Source organism: Pongo pygmaeus, chromosome 19, assembly GCF_028885625.2.
Source record: "Pongo pygmaeus isolate AG05252 chromosome 19, NHGRI_mPonPyg2-v2.0_pri, whole genome shotgun sequence".
Lineage (NCBI taxonomy): Eukaryota > Metazoa > Chordata > Mammalia > Primates > Hominidae > Pongo > Pongo pygmaeus.
The window spans coordinates 758073-780376 of NC_072392.2; the positions used below are offsets into that span (position 1 = coordinate 758073).

General features: G+C 50.3%; 1 protein-coding gene across 1 annotated transcript in view; it reads right to left on the bottom strand.

The window, feature by feature from the left end:
* Positions 1-12130, bottom strand: part of NXN (nucleoredoxin) — a 180764-nt gene extending 168634 nt beyond the window's left edge. Inside the window, exon 1 of the mRNA XM_054459704.2 lies at positions 11670-12130. Coding sequence (XP_054315679.1) covers positions 11670-12029 — 360 coding nt within the window. The 5' untranslated portion in view covers positions 12030-12130. The remainder of the gene's footprint in view (positions 1-11669) is intronic.
* Between the last annotated feature and the right edge of the window lie 10174 nt (positions 12131-22304).

The window sequence follows — 22304 nt, forward strand, 5'->3', positions numbered from 1 at the left end:
GCACTTGGATATGAATGGCCTGGGTGCGGGGGAAACGTGAACCCATGTCACAGGAGAAATGCTCCAAGGACCAGGGGACTCTCCCTGGGGAGAGAGAAGAGTTGTCTGCAGTTCTTCACGGCCCAGCGGTCCCCTGGGAGAGGACGGCTGAGGTCAGAACGGACTTCCTCAGGAGATGGTGTGTTGGGGTCACTGGAAACACCCCACACAGAGAGGGTGACCGCGGGTGGCCCACACAGAGAGGGTGACCGTAGGGGCCACACTCCCTCAGTAATACACCCTGATTTTTCTTGACAAGCCCCCCACAGCCTCCGGGCCTGAGGCTCAGTCCACCTGGCTTGGGACCCCAGCCTCCGGCTACACAGGTGTGGACACGACTCAAGCTTGGCCCTTTAGTATTCACACATCCCAGCCATAGTGACCAGTTATGGGATCAAGGGCGACCACACCGGACTCCTGCTGCTGGGAGTCTGGGAGGACAGGAAGCAGACTCAGAACTGCCGATGGTGTTCAGGCCACTAGGAGATGAGGAACAGCCTGCCAGAGGCCTGCCAGAGGCCAGGGCGCGGAGACAAGCGGGGCAGGGAGATGGGCAAGGACCTGCCCCAGGACGGCGTCCGTGCCACCCGGGCCTAAAGCTGACCTATATCTGGACCTCTCACCCACAGGAAACTCAGACCCTTCTGAACCCGGGAGCTGATATTCTATACACCTAGCTAGATAAGGCAGAAAACAGGGCTCAGAAAAGTTCAGGAATGTGGCAAGGAGGCAGATCCAGGGACAGAACCAAGTTAAATGGATAAGAACAACAAATAAATTGCAAGGAAAAGCAGGGAAGGGAAACTATAGGTTAAAAGAGGCTTAAGGGATACAGCTACCAAATGTAATGAGCAAATTTTATTTGGATTCAAACAAACCAACCGTCATCCCAGCACTTTTGGAGGCTGAGGGGGGCGGATCATGAGGTCAGGAGATCAAGACCATCCCGGCTAATATGGTGAAACCCCATCTCTACTAAAAATACAAAAAATTAGCCGGGCGTGGTGGCGGGCACCTGTAGTACCAGCTACTCGGGAGGCTGAGACAGGAGAATGGCGTGAACCCGGGAGGCGGAGCTTGCAGTGAGCCGAGATCGCGCCACTACACTCCAGCCTGGGCGACAGAACAAGACTCCGTCTCAAAAAAAAAAAACAATTAGGAGACAATTAGAAAAATGTGAACACTAACTGGATATGTGCTGAAACTAAAGAACTGATGGATTTCTTAGGTGTGATATTGTGGTTATGTTTTTTAAGGGTTACTTAATAAAATGCTTATGAAAGAAATGAGATGACGGCTGGGACTATCTTCAAGATCATTGAGGGGTGGGGGGGCAATAGGTGTCCATGAGTTGATGACTGTTGAATGTGGGTGGATATGTGGGGATTCACTGTACTGCTTTCTCTACCTGCATGATATTTAAAGTTTTCCAAAATAAATAATATTAAGAGACATATGCACAGACCAGTATCTCCCCCCGGACTCTCCCAGCTCAAAAGAGGGTGCAGGATCCATTCAGTAAAACTGAGCACCTGATTAGTCAAAGAGATGATCTAGAATTACACCCATATGCAGCCGGGCATGGTGGTGCACACGTGCATTCCCAGCTACTCGGGAGGCTGAGGTGGGAGGACTGCCTGGGCTCAGAAGGTCAAAGCTGCAGTGAGCTGAGATCGTACCACTGCACTCCAGCCTGGAAAACACAGCAAGAGCTCTCTCACACAAACAAGCACACAATCGAAGACACAGATATCATCAAATCAACGACTGACAGATAATTATTGTCCTAGTAGGAAAATGAAGAGAGGCCAGGCATGGTGGCTCACACCTGTAATCCCAGCACTCTGAGAGGCTGAGGCAGGCGGATCACTTGAGGTCAGCAGTTCAAGACCAGCCTGGTCAAGATGGTGAAACCCTGTCTTTATTAAAAATACAAAATGAGCCAGGTGTGGTGGCGGGCACCTGTAATCCCAGCTACTCAGGAGGCTGAGGCAGGAATATCGCTTGAACCTAAGAGGCAGAGGTCGCAGTGAGCTGACTGCACTCCAGCCTGGGCAAGAGGGAGACACGGTCTCAAAAAAAAAAGAAAAAGAAAAAGAAAAGAAAAAGAAAGAAAAGAAAAAATGAAGAGAAACCAGGTTCTGCGATAGTCTCTAGATGCAAATAAATAACTAGGTGCTTTGGAATGGGGGAGGGGTACAAAGAGGTAAAAAGGCTGAATTCCTCTCTCTTATAATCCAAATAACCATAAAATGTGGAATGAAGTGCCTGGTAAACATTTAAATGGCACGTGCTATGCACCAGGCACAATCCTAAGCACTTGTCAAATATTATGTCATTCAATCCTTAACAACCACCGTAAGAGGCTGGTACCATTATCTCCATTTTACTCACCAGGAAACTAGAGACACAGAAATTCCAAAACTGGCCCCAAAGTCACACTCCCGGAAACAGCCAAGTTGCCAACCCAGGAAACCTGGATGTGGATTTCCAGTCTATATTCTTCGACTACTATGCAACACACTTTAAATATTCACGTATCATAATGGAGTATTCTTGAAGGATCACGGGTGTAGACAATTTTTACAGTTGCAATCAACAACATGCCCAGAGCTGGAAAACGCTGCACTCACAGCTACATTCACGCCTATTCGGGGCTCCGGCGGTCACACTGCAATTTTTCCCTATTGCACGTGGTCCCGCCTAATCTTCAGATTTCACATCAAAACCTGAAAAATGAGTAACAGATGAGGCAGCTGTGCTGTGAGCCACCAAAATCAAAAGAAAACCGTCTTGACCTTATCACGTTTAACGGGAGGAAAAGCAGCGCCTTCTGATTTTAAACAGATTAAATCCATTCAGCTTTTTATCCCAGGGATATTGACCAAAAAAAAGACAAATTAAAAAAACTGTAGAACTCCTGCATCTGGATGAAATTCTCCCAGGAAAACAAAGAGAAAACTCTATCCCTAGGACAGCGGAACTCACCACACCCTGTTTGGTGACTATTCGACAACGATCTGAGATAAAACCGTCATTAACTGTAGACACGGTACTTGAATTTACCTGTAATTGGTGCCTGTACTGAGAGACCCTGGGGAGCAGGGGGAGAGGCTGACGGACTGGATAGAAGGGAGCGACGAAGTGAAGCTTACGTTGTTTTTTTTAAAAGGATTTTCTGATGTAGTTCATACAAAAATACGATGTGTATCTGGTCCAAGAGTTATGACCGGCAAGCCGCAGAAAATTTACGTTTGCTTTTAATCCCGGAGGCCACAGAACAAAACTTTCCATGACGGGTTTCACTCCCGAGTAACGGCACTGGGCTTCTGCCTCGTCGTGGAGCAGAAAGCACAGGTTTGAGATTTCACTGGAAGCTGGAATGGCAGTTTCTGCAAACCTCATAAAAGGGAGGACTGATTTAGTACTAGGATCTCGGCAGGATACCTGAAGTTCAATTTTGTCTCTGAACAAAAAGCACTACAGCAGCCTGTAGGCTTTCCATAGGATGAAGGGGGAGTTGGGGGCACTTCACTGGCGGAACTAAAAAAAAGCCAAATCATTAAAAAGGCCCTTAGAAAAAAAAACACCACCATGGAAAAAGGCAGCAAGAGAGAAGAGGTTCTTGCTCTCCTGCCTTCCAAGTAACCAGCGAATGTTTCAAGCCGTTCAACTACCTCTATCTTATCTCAGAGCGATCCCTGCACACCTAGAGGAAGAAAGCAATGTGAAGAGGGCTTGCAGCTCCTCCTCTCCATGCAGAATGTTTGATGTGAATATTTTTTAAGGTACAATTTCATGAACAGAAAGGACCAAGTTGAATTTAAGGGAGTTCAGCCAAGCTCTTTCATCCAACACTGTGACCCTTATCTAATAATCGGTGCTCTTTACTTCAATTCTCCAACTCTAACATACTTGGAAAAGTTAAAACGGTGAATATCTACCCATTACTAGTTGCTGGAAGACGTAATATGCACGCATTTTGAGTTCTTTGGAAGAAAGATGCTAGAAAAATGCAAACGATGAAATACTAAAGCATGGCATGATAGGTCTGCAGATATGAGACTTTTTTTTCTTTTTTGAGACAGAGTTTCGCTCTTGTTCCCCAGGCCGGAGTACAGTGGTGCGATCTCGGCTCAGTGCAACCTCCGCCTCCAGGGTTCAAGCAATTCTCCTGTCTCAGCCTCCTTAGTAGCTCGGATTACAGGCGTGCACCACCACACACGGCTAATTTTGTATTTTCAGTAGAGACAGGGTTTCTCCATATTGGTCAGGCTGGTCTCGAACTCCCAACCTCAGGTGATGCACCCACCTCGGCTTCCCACAGTGCTGGGATTACGGGCGTGAGCCACCGCGCCTGGCTGAAACTCTTTTAATGGGCTCAGATATTTGACATTTCAAAAATGGAGAGTCAAGCTTTTTCCTATTTTTGAGCACAGAATCACAGGGCAATCCAGTTGCACAAGAAGCTGCCGGGACTCACCCAGCTGTGACATCCATTTGCTCATTAAAGTCCTCTTTAAAACACTCATTAAGAAACAAAAACAGACCGGGCGTGATGTCCCATGCCTGCAATCCCAGCACTTTCGGAGGCCGAGGCGGGTGGATCACTTAAGGTCAGAAGCTCGAGACCAGCCTGACCAACACGGTGAAACCTTATCTCTACTAAAAATACAAAAATTAGCCGGGCGTGATGGCACACACCTGTAATCCCAACTACTCGGGAGGCTGAGGCAGGAGAATTGCTTGAACCCGGGAGGCGGAGGTTGCAGTGAGCCGAGATCACGCCACTGCACTCCAGCCTGGCAGAGCAAGACTCCATCTGGAAAAAAAAAGAAAAAAAAGAAAAAAAGAAAAGAAAACACATCCTATGCCAAGCCTGTGCTCTCCTGGCCAAAATGAAATCATGCAGGAAGGATCCCACCTAGTTCACAGCGGGACGAGCTGGAGCCCTGGAACCCTGATCCCTGTAAGGAAACAGGAAGATCCCCAAGGGGCTTGTTCACCCCCGACGCCAGCTGTGCACAGAGCCTGTTTTCTCAAATGTGTGCACACATTACAACAAGCCTTCCCAACAAAAGGCAGGAATTTTTTAAAACATAGAATCAGGGCCGGGCGCGGTGGCTCACGCTTGTAATCCCAGCACTTTGGGAGGCCGAGGTGGGTGGATCACAAGGTCAGGAGATCGAGACCATCCTGGCTAACACAGTGAAACCCCATCTCTACTAAAAATACAAAAAATTAGCCAGGCGTGGTGGCAGGCGCCTGTAGTCCCAGCTACTCGGGAGGCTGAGGCAGGAGAATCGCGTGAACCCGGGAGGCAGAGCTTGCAGTGAGCCGAGATCGCGCCACTGCACTCCAGCTTGGGCGACAGAGCGAGACTCCGTCTAAAAAAAAAAAAAAAAAGTAGAATCAAATCAGTGACCCTAACTTCCAGGGCTCGCCTCTGTGCTCTGGCTCACATTCCAACCCGTGTCAGAAGACAAATCGATCAGCAAGAGCTGTGGACGGCTACTCAGAGGCAGGCCTCAACTGCTAACTGGGAGATGAGTACCAAACCCACAATGCCTACATGTCTGAGCAAACCCATCCCGCAGCATTCCAGAGCTGGGACGGGAGGCAGGCCCACGCTAGAGGTGGCATTTCTACGGCTCCAGAGACCGGCACCCTCCATTTCCCACACGAAACAGCAGTCTTTCAACCTCTACGTGGCCCAGAGTTAAGCAAACAGGGTCAGCGGAAGACACACCTAATAGCTTTGGGAAACCACAAAATGATTGCTTTGTGCATAATTTCTCTCAAGAAGAGTGCCTGATCATCCTTAAGTTACAAGTGTGACTTAAAGGGTAACTTAATAGTAACTTAAATCTTTCCCAGGCTTCATCGATCAGCAGCAGTCTGGAGCGTCACTGGCAGATATAAATACAGAGCTCAGTAAGTATCAGTAATATCCCAGGACTTTAAGGCACAGTATTTGTTGTTTCATTCTTCTAGGTCTTTCTTCACAGTTATAATCTCTTATGGGGCAATTTTTTTTATTTAATTTTTTTTTTCCAAGACGGAGTCTTGCTCTGTCACCCAGGCTGGAGTGCCATGGCACGATCTCGGCTCACTGCCAACTCCACCTCTCAGGTTCAAGTGATTCTCCTGCCTCAGCCTCCCGAGTAGCTGGGAGTACAGGTGTGCACCACCACACCCGGTTAATTTTGTATTTTTAGTAGAGATGGGGTTTCACCATGTTGGCCAGGCTGGTCTCAAACTCCTGACCTCAAGTGACCCACCCACCTCGGCCTCCCAAAGTGCTGGGATGACAGGCATGAGCCACAGTACCAGGCCATTGTAGGCCAATTTTTTGACTCCTTCATCAAATCCCCTTGTATGCTTGTAAAAGTCATTGGTTTGAAAAGTTTAAAAATATACCTCATGCCAGGCGTGGTGGCTCACGCCTGTAATCCCAGCACTTTGGGAGGCCGAGCCGGGCAGATCAGGAGGTCAGGAGATCAAGACCATCCTCGCTAACACAGTGAAACCCCGTCTCTACTAAAAACACAAAAAAAATTAGCCAGGCGTGGTGGCGGGCGCCTGTAGTCCCAGCTACTTGGAAGGCTGAGGCAGGAGAATCACTTGAACCCGGGAGGCGGAGCTTGCACTGAGCCGAGATCGCGCCACTGCACTCCAGCCTGGGCGACAGAGCGAAACTCCATCTCAAAAAAAAAAAAAATTAATATATATATATATACATATACCTCATAACAGTTTTACAGTTCTGTAATGTGATAGATTCCCAAGGCTCAAGCTATGAAATGAATGACTAAACTTAATGATCATTTATCTAAACACAATAATAGCATTGATTGAGCACTTACCATATGCCAGGCACGTGTATATTATCTCACGTAGCCTTTACAACAATAAGGCAGGTGCTATTATCGCAAATGGAAAAGGAACGTGTGGCACAGAGATGGACAGCGCCTTGCACAAGGACACACAGCTAATAAACGGCAGAGCGGGGGCGTGAACTCAAGCAGAAGGACAAAAGAATCTATATTTTTAGCCATATACTAGACTGCCTTATTATGCAGAGCAAAAAGGAAGAGATTAAAAAATATATTACAAATAATGGAACAAGAAAAAGCCTCTCTTATTACTTTATTTTTATTTATTTATTTATTTAAGACAGGGTCTTGCTCTGTTGTCCAGGCTGGAGTGTAGTGACACAAACATGGCTCACTGCAGCCTCCACCTCCTGGGTTTAAGCAATCCTCCTGCTTCAGCCTCCTGAGTAGCTGGGACCATAGGTACCCACCACCGTGACCAGCTAATTGTTATTTTTTGTAGAGATAATGTTTCACCATGTTGGCCAGGCTGGTCTCAAACTCCTAGGCTCAAGTGACCCCCCCCACCTTGGCCTCCCGAAGTGCTGGATTACAGGTGCGAGCCATCACACCCGGCCTGCTCTTAACTGGACTGTTGTCCTTTATTACTAAAAGATTGGCCCAAGTCCTAGAAACACAGTCACCAGTGGGAGCCTGTCCTGGCTGGTCCGGGCTTCTTACGAAGAAGGCAGAAAATTCTAATTTTCAAAACTGCACCTTTTTGCCATCTTTTCCCACCTTGAAAGTGAATGCAAAGAAAAGATACAGTGGTGTCACAGCAACTGTTCTCTTCCTGGCTGCGGTGTTTGGATTCAAGGAAGAGTAGCAGAGCTGGAGTTGTAAGACTGTTGAGGTTGCTACCAAATCTTGTCTCACCCATAGGACCAAAGGGATTCAGGTAAATTCTCAGCCAAGTTTCTCATTTAGTCTCAACTGAAAGAACCACCCCGAGCAGCCAGAGCAAGACTCCACTTCCCCTGGCTGCAGCAGGCTGACCAGGGATACCGGACCAGGGTCCCCCGACTCTGCAGACTTTCTCTTCCCCTTTGTCATGCTGGAAGTCCTGGGGCCACACCAGAGCCTCACAAAACTGTCCAGAGGAAGCCAGTGGTCTGCACCCTTGGATGTCAGTGCACCCACACTCACCATATGTTTTTGATCAGGCATCCAGCCCAGACAAAGGCTGAGCTCTGTGGCTTTAAAACCAAAAGAGTGCTCACTTCTATGAGGCTGAAGTGGATCCCGGAGACAGACCTCTCCAGTCTTGACGAGTGAGTAACATACTAATCCAAAGGGAAGACCAAATCCCCAAAGTCCAAATTTCACCACCTCCCGACTATCGATCACATTCCTTCGCTCTAGAAATCTGAAAATCATCCTCCAACCTACTTATTAAAACAAGTCTAACTGCCTTAACTTCAGGATTATAGATTTGCTGATAAAATTGTTATAAATGCTCTCAAAGTTCTATTACCATCTAATTACAATTTCTGCACATGTTTTGGAAGCTGAAATAATACGTGTTTTGGAAGCCAAAAAAATTAAGCTTCAATTACTTTTGTACCTACCATGACAACAGGCAGAAACAGGACAATTTTGTATAGAGAATGTTTTTTAAATTGTTTTCCTTTTTTTTTTTTTTTTTTGGTGTTTTCTCACAGTTCCAGTCAAGGTGAGAGGAACCAGGCAAAATGCAGGCTTAACATATATGGTCATCCCCAGGTTTTTTTACTATATAAAGGAGAAATTAATAAAAGAAAAAAAGAAATACCACACAGCATTTTCTTTCCCCACCATAATTTTTCAATTTTCTTTAGAGAAATGCCAGCCAATAACTAATTAGAACCATACCCTTTGTTATCCCAATGGGAAGAAGTATACGCATGGGCTTAAAGAACAAATGTTAATGAGAACTTAAAAAAAAATTAGCAATCTGGAACTCTGGTTTCCCTTCAGTGTAAAACAAAATTCCCTTCTCTAGAGTTATTTTTATAGTTGGTGAAACGACACGGACAGAGTGCATCAACAAGACGTGTTCACCCATCCAGTGCCCTCAGCTGGGAGAACTCTGGCTCTTCACTTGTTCTGATGGTGAAATTAGCATCATTAGCTCACAGGCTTCTAAGCACCCTAACTTCAAACCAGACAAAAACTCAGTTACAGAAAAGGCATTTGTTCCACATCTCTTTGGTTTCAAGGGGGAAAATAATTCCTTTTTTTTTTTTTTTGAGACAGAGTTTCACTCTTGCTGCCCAGACTGGGGTGCAATGGTGCGATCTCGGCTCCCTGCAACCTCCGCCTCCCAGGTTCAAGCGATTCTCCTGCCTCAGCCTCCCTAGTAGCCGGGATTACAGGCATGCGCCACCAGGTCTGGCTAATCTTGTATTTTTAGTAGAGACAGGGTTTCTCCATGTTGGTCAGGCTGGTCTGGAACTCCCAACCTCAGGTGATCCGCCCACCTCAGCCTTCCAAAGTTCTGGGATAACAGGCTTGAGCCACCACGCCCGGCAATAATTCCTTTTAAAGTCAGCACATAGCTTTTGTAATTTCCAAGAGTATGCTTTCCATAAGAAGGACAGCTGGAGTCTTTTTACCTGGTATATATCCCCAAGAATAAGAATGTTTCTGGGGTCAGATCTTGAGTGGTTGGTTTGTTCACGACGAAGGTCAGAAACTATCTCCTTGAAAACTGGACTAGTTTTAGAGAATAAAGTATAGGATGTGAGTCAGAAAAACTCTGGGCAAAAAAATAAAATGTTTAAGATGCTAACGCACCAGGGTTTGGGCACGTCCAGCACTCTGAACGGTATTTTCAAATGAGTCTGCCCTGTGTCATCCACGTTCTCATCATGGAGGAATCAGCAGGTCCAGGCTAGGGCCGCAAAATACTTTTTGTCATGCAAAGAGCCTGTCCAGGGTATAGAGAGCCAGCCATGGCCCATGGCCTATCAAATATTCTCCTTTTTCGGAAAAAGCTCTAAGCGTTTGCAAAACATCTGTTTGCTCCATATTTTTACTATCCAAAAAAATGTATTTCCTCTTCAGTAAAAAACACAACAATAGGCTGTTAAGCCTGTAACATTTTACCATAATTCTGTGTTTTCAAAAGCTAGAAATCATTTGTATTGCCGGATAAGGACATTATTTTAAGTAGACTTTAGTCTACAACAGAAACTTGCCGTAACAATGAAAATCTTTTTTGGCAAATCACTTTCTGAACATTATTCCTCCACGAACGTATCACAAAAACCACCACCAAGGAAAACAAAGGATTCTCGTATTTTGAATCAAAAAGTACTGGCCATGCATATTCATACTATATCGAGCATGTCAATCAAAATGGGCAAAATAACCTCAAAAGCAGTAAAAATGCCAACTCTTGCCTCTGAGCGGTTAGTGAACCTATGTTTTCCCGATGTTAAATTTACAAACTGCATCGGATCAACTGTATTTCATACTTTAAATCTCAGATCTCTACCTCACACTGCTTCGGGATGGATGATTTACTCAAGACATTTGGGGTCGCAGTATAAGCCTTTTGCTCCCAGTAAATCTAAATCATGCTTCTCAACAAGATTCTGCACATATAAAAGGAACACGTGGCACGCCTCGCCATGCTCCCCAGAGGAAACTAAACGCCCCCAGAATAGCCCTTCTGTCCACTCCAGAAACAGGCTTTCCTCAAAAAGGGAAGGGGGCTGGATTCACACGTTGCATCAGATACACTCACGAAGCAACAGCGCTCCAAAACTTTTTCTGACTCCATTCATTACAGAATGTCCTGGATGTGCTATATTATCACAGAGACAGACATCCTCACCCAAGGGACACACTCAGAAACCCAAACTCAACTCGGCAGCAAACTGGGAGACACGAGAAGTTGACAGCAAAGTATCCATTTCCCCAAATCCTCCTTCTTCCAGTCAATGTGCATCGATGGGGTCAGCTCAGCCCTTAACTCGAAGACCCCGGGACCACGGGGGCCACCACGCAGCCGAGCTCTGCACGGCCCGGGCTGTTCCCGCGCCCGGGAGGCGTCTGGGGAGGAGGCTGGACGGCCAGACAATGCAAAGCTCCCCGCTGGCCGCGAACTCAGCCTGGGGCGGGGGAGGCGGGGGCGGGAGACGGAGCCGTGAGCGCCCTTCTCGGCCACAGCCACGGCCACGGTCACCGGCCGCCTCTCCTGACCTCGGCCTCGGCCCCCAGGTCCCCGGTCCCCGGGGAAGGGGCTCCGGGAAGGCAGGTTTCTCCCGGAAAGAAAGGAAACGCGCTGGTTTGGGCACCACGGGCGGGGGGCGCGCGCCCTCCCTCCCCTCCCCTCCCCACTGTGGGGATCCGCGGGGGGCGGCGGCGGAGGCAGGAAGGGCCTGGCGCCTCTGCTCGCGGGTGAAGGGGTCGCGGAACCGGGATCCCCGAGCGCAGCCGCCCCCACCCGAGGCTCCCAGCGTGTGCGGACGGAGGGGCTCCAGCCGGGGTCCCGGGGGCCGAGGGGGGTCCAACTTTCCAGGGCGGGCGCAGCGCAGCACTCGAACCAAAGAGGGGTCCTGGGATGAGGGTGCGGGCACAGCGCGGAGCGGGGGGAGCAGAGGCGGGGACGGCGGGGTGGGGGCGGGGAGAGGACAGTGGGGCGGGGGGCGGGGGACTGGGGGCAGGGGTCGGGGGTGGGGGGCGGGCAGGGGGACAACGGGGTCGCGGGAGGGCAGGGGTAACGGGGGTGGGGGGCGGGCAGGGGCCGGCGAGGCCCGCGCCTCTCACCTTCCTGTGCTTCTCCTTGTAGGGCAGCGCCAGCCACGGCATGTCCCGCACGAAGTCCTGCCACTGCCGCTGGTCCTGGTCCGAGGACACGAAGACGATCTCCAGGCGCCGCCGCGGCTCGGGCTCCGCCGCCGCCCCGGCCCCCGCTCCCGGCCCCGGCCCGGCCGCCGCGTCCCCCCGCAGGCGCCCGTAGAAGGCGGCCAGGCTGGCGCTGAGCTGCGCGCAGGGGGCGCTGAGGCTGCAGCCGAAGTAGAGACCCAGCAGCGAGATGCCGCGGGCGCCCAGCGAGTGCACGTCCACCTCCTCGCCGCCGCCCGTCACCAGCTTCTCGCCGAGCAGTTCCTCCAGGAAGCCCGACATCCTGGCCCACCGCAGGGCGGGCAGGCGGCTGCGACCCCGCTCCACGGTCCGCACGGCGGGACGAGGCGGCGGCGGCGGCGGCGGCGGCGGCGGCGGGCGCTGGGGAGAGCGGAGCCCGGCCCACTAGGGCCGCCCACGCCACGCCCCCTCCGCCTGCCCGCGCCACGCCCCCTCCGCCTGCCCGCGCCACGCCCCTTCCCCCGCCCGCGCCACGCCCCCTCCGCGGCCCGCGCCACGCCCCTTCGGCGGCCCTCGTCACGCCCCTCCGCCCGCCCTCGTCACGCCCCCTCCGCCCTCGCCACGCCCCCTCCGCCCTCGCCACGCCCCGTTTGCGGCCGGCCGGGGCCAGAGCTCTCCGCCCAGGCGGGGTCCGTAGCTGCCGGCCGCGGTTTGCGGGGTGACTGCTTGGGCGAGAAGCCGGACCCGAAACGCCGCACTCTCCCTGGAAAGCCCGCGGCCGAAGTGAAGAAAGGAGAAGGGCCCGCTGAGCCGGCGCTTTCCCGGGCTGCAGCCCGGCCCGCATTTTCTCTCCTCCCCAGTTCTAAATTCCCTCCAGACCTCCAGGGATCGCGCCCCCTCCCCGCGGAGCTCTTCACCCCTCTTCCTGTTCCTCCCCGGCCTTTCCCTCCTCCTCTCCCTGCACGAAGCCTGACCCTTAGGCCGCTCCGGGCCCCACTGACCCTGAGATGCTTATAGGACCCCCCGTCCTCACTGCATCAGGCCGGACCTGGCTGGACACTGACTCCACTGTGTGTTCCAAGCTGTTCTAAGGGGGCCGAGGACGCTCTCGCAGCTTCTGTGGGGTCTGGTTAGGGTGCCAGGTCTCAGTGTGGGATTTCCGTGCAGGGGTCGCCGGGGCCTCTCCCCCCAGCGAATCTGTCTTCCAGCCCCACAAATGGATGCAAAGGACGCCGCGGGGCCTCCAGACCAATACTGGCCGCGCTCCCGAATCCGCTCCATCCTTATGTCAAGTCTATGGATAGTTGAGAACATTTCTAGAGATTTTTTTTTTTTTCTTACCAGCTGGCAGGATGCTCCCCGATGCTTAGGGAGAAACTGGATTAAACAGGTGGTCTGGGCCGGGCACGGTGGCTCACGCCTGAATTCCCAGCACTTTGGGAGGCCGAGGTGGGTGGATCACAAGGTCAGGAGTTCGAGACCAGCCCGGCCAATATGGTGAAACCCCCGCCTCTACTAAAAATACGAAAATTAGCCGGGTGTAGTGGCAGGCACCTATAATCCCAGCAACTCAGGAGGCTGAGGCAGGAGAATGGCGTGAACCCGGGAGACGGAGGCTGCAGTGAGCCGAGATCGCTCCACTGCACTCCAGCCTGGGCAACAGAGCGTGACTCCGTCTCAAAAAAACAAAAAAACAGGTGATCCATGGCGAGTCCTCTGGCCACGCAGCACCTCCCCCCAACCCAACCCACTGGTGCACGAAGCAGGTGCAGATCCGGGCCCAGCCACAACAACAGGCCGCCTGTGTGGATCAGCTACTAACGACTCAGCGAAAGCAAAAAAATAAAAGCTGAAAACCCGCCCCTCTCAGAGCGTCCACCGCCGCTTCTGAGGGTATTTCCTGTGCATCCATCGCCACCTAATGGAAAGAGTGAAAAATGAGGCCGACGAAACTCCATTTGTGAAAAGACGCTGCCGGGACACCAGGCACAATGCTTTTATTTTACAGCAGCTGTCCACATGCACAAAGCATAGGACGCTTTGCGGGAGCTAATTTAAACCTCAGAATATAACTTCAGGCTTTTCGCACAAAACATAAGTGTTCACATCGAAGGTTCTCCGTTTTTCTAGGGTAGAATAAGGAATGGTGCAGGGTTTCAGCTCGGTGAAATGTTACCATATAAAACAGGAGGGAGAGGTGGAGATGGGAGCAGAAAGTGGATTGGTGTCTCTACAAGTTATATCCACTTCCTTAGTCACCTGCTAGTATTGCTCATGACACAGGTAAGATCTTAGATGGAGGACCGCCTTCGAACACGCTAGAATCCTACTGCAAAGTCGAATTCCACCTTAATTCTTAGGAGACTTTCATGCTGAAAGTCTGTGCCACTGTAGGGACAATATTATAAAACACACACAGAAAGCATCACTTTTTGGTGAAAACTTTATTTATTTATTTATTTATTTATTTTGAGACAGTGTGGGCGGCAAGCCACCCAGGTGCCGAGGCAAGAGACCGAGGACACGAGCTGTTCCAGTATAATAAAATATAAAACAAGAATAGTTATACCAGATATAGATCTTAGATATGATTATATATGAATATCATTAATCATTAGTTTGTAGCAATTACTCTTTATTCCAATATTATAATAATCCTCGCTCTATAATCATAAACTAGGAAAAACCAGGCCATACAGAGATAAGAGCTGAGGGGACATAGTGAGGAGTGACCAGAAGACAAGAGTGCGAGCCTTCTGTTATGCCCAGACAGGGCTACCAGAGGGCTCTTTGGTCTAGTGGTAACACGAGCGTCTGGGAAGATGCCCGTTGCCAGGCGGACCGTGGTCTAGCGGTAGTGTAAGTGTCAAGGAAAAACACCCGCTACTTAGCAGACCGGGAAAGGGAGTCTCCCTTTCCCCCGGGGGAGTTTAGAGAAGACTCTGCTCCTCCACCTCTTGTGGAGGGTCAGGCCTGCCCACAGTCATCCGAAGGCCTAACCGTCTCCCTGTGATGCTGTGCTTCAGTGGTCACGCTCCTAGTCCGCCTTCATGTTCCATCCTGTACACCTGGCTCTGCCTTCTAGATAACAGTAGTAAATTAGTGAAAGTACTAAAAGTCTCTAATAATGGTGTAAGTTGTTTCTCCCTTTGTCTCCTCTCTCTCTCTGCCTCAGCTGCCAGGCAGGGAAGGGCCCCCTGTCCAGTGGACACGTGACCCACGTGACCTTACCTATCATTGGAGATGGCTCACTCTCCTTATCCTGCCCCTTTGTCTTGTATCCGATAAATATCAGCGCAGCCTGGCATTCGGGGACACTACCAGTGTCCGTGACTTGGTGGTAGTGGTCCCCCGGGCCCAACTGCCTTTTCTTTTCTCTCTGTCTTGTGTCTTTATTTCTACACTCTCTCGTCTCCACACACGGGGAGAGACCCGCCGACCCTGTGGGGCTGGTCCCTACAGACAGAGTCTCGCTCTGTTGCCCAGGCTGGAGTGCAGTGGCACGATCTCGGCTCCTGCAACCTCCGCCTGCCGGATTCAAGTGATTCTCCTGCTTCAGCCTCTCGAGTAGCTGGGATTACAGGCATGCACCACCTCCCAAGTAGCTGGGATTACGGGCATGCGCTAATTTTTTTGTTTTGTTTTGTTTGTTTGTTTTTTGCGACAGAGTCTTGCTCTGTTGCCCAGGCTGGAGTGCAGTGGCGCGACCTCGGCTCACTGCAAGCTCCGCCCCTCCAGGTTTAAGCAATTCTCTGCCTCAGCCTCCGGAGTAGCTGGCATTACAGGTGCCCGCCACCGCGCCTGGCCAATTTTTTGTATTTTTAATAGAGACGGGGTTTTCACCATACTGGCCAGGCTGGTCTCAAACTCCTGGCCTCAAGTGATCCACCTGCCTCAGCCTCCCAAAGTTCTGGGATTACAGGCATGAGCCACCGCCCGGCCTTGGGGAAAACATTTCAAGCTACTCATATCATATATATTAAGTTACTAGGCCGGGCGAGGTGACTCACGCCTGTAATCCCAACACTTTGGGAGGCCGAGGCGGGCAGATCATGAGGTCAGGAGATTGAGACCATCCTGGCTAACACGGTGAAACCCCGTCTCTACTAAAAATACAAAAAGTTAGCCGGACTTGGTGGCGGGCACCTGTAGTCCCAGCTACTCGGGAGGCTGAGGCAGGAGAATGGCGTGAACCCAGGAGGCGGAGTTTGCAGTGAGCCGAGATCGCACCACTGCACTCTAGCCTGGGCGACAGGGAGAGACTCCATCTCAAAAAAAAAAAAAAAAAAAATATATATATATATATATATATATACACACACACACACATACATAGTTACTAGATGTCTTTTGAAATCCTGTAAATGGTTTACAATGTTTTATCATCTCATGCAAATCCTATCTGAAAGGCCCATGCACTGGGTACATGGGTTAGGCACTACTGAAAGAGTGTTAGATAGAGTCCTACACTCCGACACTTTCAAAATTATGAAAACTACAGAAATGTAAAAGGGCTATCAGCATTTACCTGCTACGGCAGCCAAAGGGCAAAAGGCATTTGGTGTGGAAGCTGGTGAAGAGGGAATTTGGGGGGCTGCAAATATTGCAAATATTCGAGTATTAACTTTGGTATACTTGGTGCAAGTCTGATATAAAGAGGAGGTTTGTTCCGTGTGTGACTTTTCTTATTTTACAGGAAAGCACTTTCCACTGGAGTGTGTCCAAACCAGCATCTGGCATCTGGGGAAGGGAGAGTTCGAACACACTGCACATGAAATATAAATAAAATTTAGAGAATTGTGGATGCGGCAGGCCTTGGTTAGAGGCCAAATATCACAGCTGCCTTTTAAAGGGGTGTGGAAAGAGGGGATTTGCAATGGAAATGATCCCAGAATCATAATTGTAGTGGGTGTTATAAGAAGCCCAAGGAGTCATTTGGCATCCTGTGAATAATTAGCCAGTGTGCTCCGGGCTACAGAAATCTCTCTGTGTATGTGGTTCTCTTAAGGAGAATGTCCCCACTGGTGTTTAGCTAGCGACGTTACATGTGTTGACTTGGCTATTCTGAAAATTATTATTGTTTTAAAATATGTATGAATGAGCCTCAACATGTATCGCATTCTGGAAAACATATTAGAGTTTTCTCTTCAGAAATTGCATTCGAAGGCACATGAAGTCATACGAAATACACACAGCACAAATATATATTTGTCACTCTTAAGATTCATAAATCACAGCCCTTGGTCTTTAGAAAGAGTAGCACACATGATGTGGGCCAGGCGCGGTGGTTCATATCCTGGAATCCCAGCATTGTGGGAGGCCGAGGCGGGCGGATCACCTGAGGTCAGGAGTTCAAGACTAGCCTGAGCAACATGGCAAAACCCCATCTCTACTAAAAATAAAAAAATTAGCTGGGTGTGGTGGTGCACACCCATGGTCCCAGCTACTCAGGAGGCTGAGGTGGGAGGATCACCTGAGCCTGGGAGGTCGAGGCTTTCAGTGAGCCGAGACTGTGCCACTGCACTCCAGCCTGGGTGACAGAGCAAGACTTTTTCTTTAAAAAAAAAAAAAAAAAGCATTCGTGACTCATGGGAGAAGATCAAAATATCAATATTAACAGGAGTTTAGAAGAAGTTGATTCCAACCATCACATGTGTCTTCCGTGAAGGAAGAAAGTGTGGATGTGATAGAAACAATGAGAGAACTAGAATGAGAGATGGAGCCTGAAGATGTGGCTGAGATGGCTGCAATCTCATGACCAAACTGGAGCAGGTGAGGAGTTGCTTCCTGTAGATGAGCAAAGACAGTGCCTTCTTGAGGTAGGTTCTATTCCTGGGGAAGACGCTGTGAACACTGTTGAAATGACAACAAAGGACTTAGAACATCAACTTAATAAAGCAGCGGTAAGGTTTGAGAGGACTGACTCCAATTTTGAAAGAAGTTCTACTGTGGGTAAAATGCTATCAAACAGCATCGCACGCTACAGAGAAATCTTTCTTCAAAGGGAGAGATGATGGATACGGCAAGCTTCACTGCAGTCTGATTTTAAGCGCTTTTACCACAGCCACCCAACCTTCAGCAACCACCATCCTAATCAGTCACCACCAGCCATCAATATTGAGGCAAGACCCTCCACCAGCAAAATGATTGCAACTTGCTAAAGGCTCAAATGATCATTAGCATCTTTTTTTTTTTTTTTTTTTTTTTTGAGGCGGAGTCTCGTTCTGTCGCCCAGGCTGGAGTGTGGTGGTGCAATCTCCACTCACTGCAAGCTCCGCCTCCCTGGCTCATGCCATTCTCTTGCCTCGGCCTCCCAAGTAGCTGGGACTACAGGCACCTGACATGACGACCAGCTAATTTTTGTATTTTTAGTATAGACGGGGTTTCACCATATTAGCCAGGATGGTCTCGATCTCCTGACCTCGTGATCCGCCCGCCCCGGCCTCCCACAGTGCTGGGATTACAGGTGTGAGCCATCATGCCCGGCTGTTTTGTTTTTGTTTTTGTTTTTTTGAGATGAAGTTTCACTCATTGTCCAGGCTGGAGTGCAATGGCGTGATTTTGGCTCACTGCAACCTCTGCCTGCCTGGTTCAAGCCATTCTCCTGCCTCAGCCTCATGAGTAGCTGGGATTATAGGTGCATATCACCATGCCCAGCTATTTTTTGTATTTTTAGTAGAGACAGTGTTTCACCATGTTGGCCAGGCTGGTCTCAAACTCCTGACCTCAGGTGATCCACTCGCCTCAGCCTCCCAAAGTGCTGGGATTACAGGTGTGAGCCACTGCGCCCAGCCTGTGATATTAGTTTTATTGTTGTAGTCTGGAACCAAAGCTGCAATATCTTGAGGTTTGCCAGTATATAAACACACAGAAACATATTCCTAACAAAACAAGTAGGAAATATCCACGATCATTCCAGCCCGTGTTTCTGTAACTGGCCATGGGTTATGGCTGGTATTTATAATGACCTTTCACTATCCATTATGTATTCCCTTTGCTTTCAGTAAGCACCTCAGCTGGTTGTGGGTCTTTTCCTGGTGGGTGACCCAAACCTTCATTCCTGAAAGGTCTGGGCCCTTGGCAGTCCTGCCTGGATTGAATTCTTGTGGTTTTCCCATTGCCCTAAATCATAGGCCATGGTCTACTAGGACACCCTGAGGGGCCTCCTCTATTCCAGACATACTCTTGCTCACCTCAATTGTGGACTCGTGGTCCAATCTAGGATCAATCACCCCAGACAGCACAGTAACTCTCTTATCTGCCTGTTGATTCAGAGGCAGTGGGAGGCCAAACAGGCCCAGCAGAAGTCCTCATTTCGAGTTCAATGGCACCATTGTTGGGTCTTCTGGGGGAAACATTCCTCCATTTGGAAATACACCCCTAGGCCAGCAGAGCATAAGGTCACGGGAACAGGAAACAAACATCTTGCTGCTGGGTCACTAGGGGTACTAGGGACTGGTGCCCCTCTCATTGCCACCCTTTGATTCCTGGACCCATGAATCCTGGCTGTGGGAGAAACAGCACCCTACACTCAGTTCTGATTCAGAGCATATACCGCCTCCTGGAGAACTTTGGCCCAGCCCCGCAAGGCATCGCCACCCAGCTGGTGCTGTAGAGGAGTCTTCAAAAGGCCATTCCACCATCGTATCAAACCAGCTGCTTCAAGATGGTGGGCAACATGGTCGTACTGGGGAATTCCATGAGCATGGGCTCCTTGCCATACTTTCTTTGCTGTGAAGGGAGTTCCTCGGTCACAGGCAGTGCGGTGTGGCATACCGTGACAGTGGGTACGGCATTCTGTGAGTTCACGGATGCTAGTTTTGGCAGGAGCGTGACGTGCAGGGAAGGCAAATCCCGATCTAGAGTGTCTATTCCAGTGAGGACAAAATGCTGCCCCTTCCGTGATGGAAGTGATCCAGTGTCATCAACCTGTCACCGGGTCACTGGCTGATCACCCCAGGGAATGGGGTCACCGGCTGATCACCCCAAAGAATGGGGTCACGGTGTTGCTGGCTGATCACCCCCAGGGAATGGCATCATTTCAGGGGCTCAGGGTTGGTCTCTGTTGCTGGCAGATGGGGCTTTCAGCCATGGCTGCAGCCAGGATGGCCATGGTGAGTAAGAGTCTGTGCTGTGAGCCCATGAACAACCTTTTTCCCTGCCCTCATGGCCACTTTGTTCATGAACCCACTGGGCACTAACTGTGGTGTCGGGGGAGAGAGGCTGAGCAGCACCCAGAGAACGGGCCATCCTATCGCTTGATGATTCGAACCCTTCCCTGGTGAGGCCACCCTTTGGCGAGCATTTACATGGGACACAAGTATCTTCACGGTTTTTGCCCACATACCTCTTCTCTCAGTTCCCTCGGTTTCCTTGTCACTAATTTTCCAGTCACGTTCCCTCCATGTCCCTGACTCTCCAGTCAAATCATTGGCTATGGTCGGTGAATCAGTGTATGCTCTCACGTCCAGCCATTTCTCCTCCCAAGCATAACCAACAACCAGGTGCACTGCGCCAACGTCTGCCCACCGGGAGGATCTGCCTCCACCACTGCCCTTCAGGGATGTCTAAGGAAGAGGCTGGAGGGCAGCTGCTCAGTTTCGGGAGGAGCCTGCACGTGGTAGAGAACCATCTGCAAACTGCCCACCGGGAGGATCTGCCTCCACCACTGCCCTTCAGGGATGTCTAAGGAAGAGACTGGAGGGCAGCTGCTCAGTTTCGGGAGGAGCCTGCACGTGGTAGAGAACCATCTGCAAACTGGGACGTGAGTCTTCGCTTTCTCTGTCAGCTGATCATGGGGGGCTCTCCATGATGCTAGAGGTGCAGGCTGGGAGAGGGAAGGCAGGGTGGAGTCGTGGGAGGTGAGTCTTCGCTTTCTCTGTCAGCTGACCATGGAGGACTCTCCATGATGCTAGAGGTGCAGGCTGGGAGAGGCAAGGCAGGGTGGAGTTGCGGGAGGTGAGTCTTCGCTTTCTCTGTCAGCGGATCATGGGGGACTCTCCATGATGCTAGAGGTGCAGGCTGGGAAAGGGAAGGCAGGGTGGAGTTGCAGGAGTGGGAACCAAGGGCCTTTGAAGCTCCTTCTTCATCTAACTTCCTGGTGCCTTCAGGGCCTGCTTGGGCCCAGTCACGTGTATACTATTTCCATTAGATGGTGAAGCAGGGTGCTGCTGTGCACACCCAACTTTATGGCTTGAAGGGTCAGAGAACCTCCAGTTCACGACGGGCAGCTCAGGCCACACGGTAACTCCGTGGCCCATGGCTAAGCATCAGTCTCCAAGAAGGCCTAGTAGCAGTCCAAAAGCTGTGTCTCAAAAGGAGAGTACTGTCCACAGGACGGCAAAGCTTTGCTCCAAAATCCTACAGGCTTGCTCTGCGATTCACCTACGGGGCCTGCCAAAGGCTGCAAACAGCATCCTTGTCTGCCACGGTCTCTTCAAGCACCACTGGATCAGCTGGATCACGTGGCCCACGTGGAGAGCAGCTTGCATCGCAGTCGGAACCTGCTGCAATGCTTTCTCTCGCTCTGGTCCCTCTCAAAGCTAGCAGATTTTCAGGTCACTCTATAACTAGGTCAGGCTAACACACCCAAATGAGGATTGTGTTGCCTTTAAATATCTGGACACTAAACGGCCTAGTCAAGTTGACACACACAATCGCCCATCACACACTCTGACATGGGGTATCTTTAAGACGTAGCACAAGAGAAACGAGGGTGCAGAAGAGGTAGGAAATACTAAGCTACGACGTGTCTTTTTCTTTTTTTTTAAAGAAAACAGGGTCTTAGCCAGGCGCGGTGGCTCACACCTATAATCCCAGCACTTTGGGAGGTCGAGGTGGGTGGATCATGAGGTCAAGAGATTGAGACCATCCTGGCCAACATGGTGAAACCTCGTCTCTACTAAAAATACAAAAACTACCTGGGCATGGTAGTGGATGCCTGTAATTCCAGCTACTCACGAGGCTGAGGCAAGAGAATCACTTGAACCCGGGAGGCGGATGTTGCAGTGAGCCGAGATGGCGCCACTGCACTCCAGCCTGGTGACAGAGTGAGACTCCGTCTCAAAAAAAAAAAAAAAGGGAAAAAAAAAAGAAATGGGGTCTTGCTGTGTCGCCCAGGCTGGGGTATAGTGATGTGATCTTGGCTCACTGCAGCCTCCAACTCCTGGGCTCAAGTGATCCTCCCACCTCAGCCTCCCGCATAGCTGGGACTACAGGTGCACTCTACCATGCCCAGCTAATTTCTTTTCTTTTTTTTTTTTATTTTTTTAGAGATAGAGGTCTCACTATGCTGCCTAGGCTGGTCTTGAACTCCTGACTTCAAGGGACCCTCCAGCTTGGAACTGCAGGGATTACAGGCATGAACCACTGCACCCGGCCCTCTTTGTAATTCTTTTTTTTTTTTTTTTTTTTTTTGAGATGGAGTCTTGCTCTGTCACCCAGGCTGGAGTGCAGTGGCACCATCTCGGCTCACTGCAAGCTCCACCTCCCGGGTTCACGCCATTCTCCTGCCTCAGACTCCCCAGTAGCTGGGACTACAGGCGCCCACCACCACGCCCGGCTAATTTTTTGTATGTTTTTTAGTAGAGACGGGGT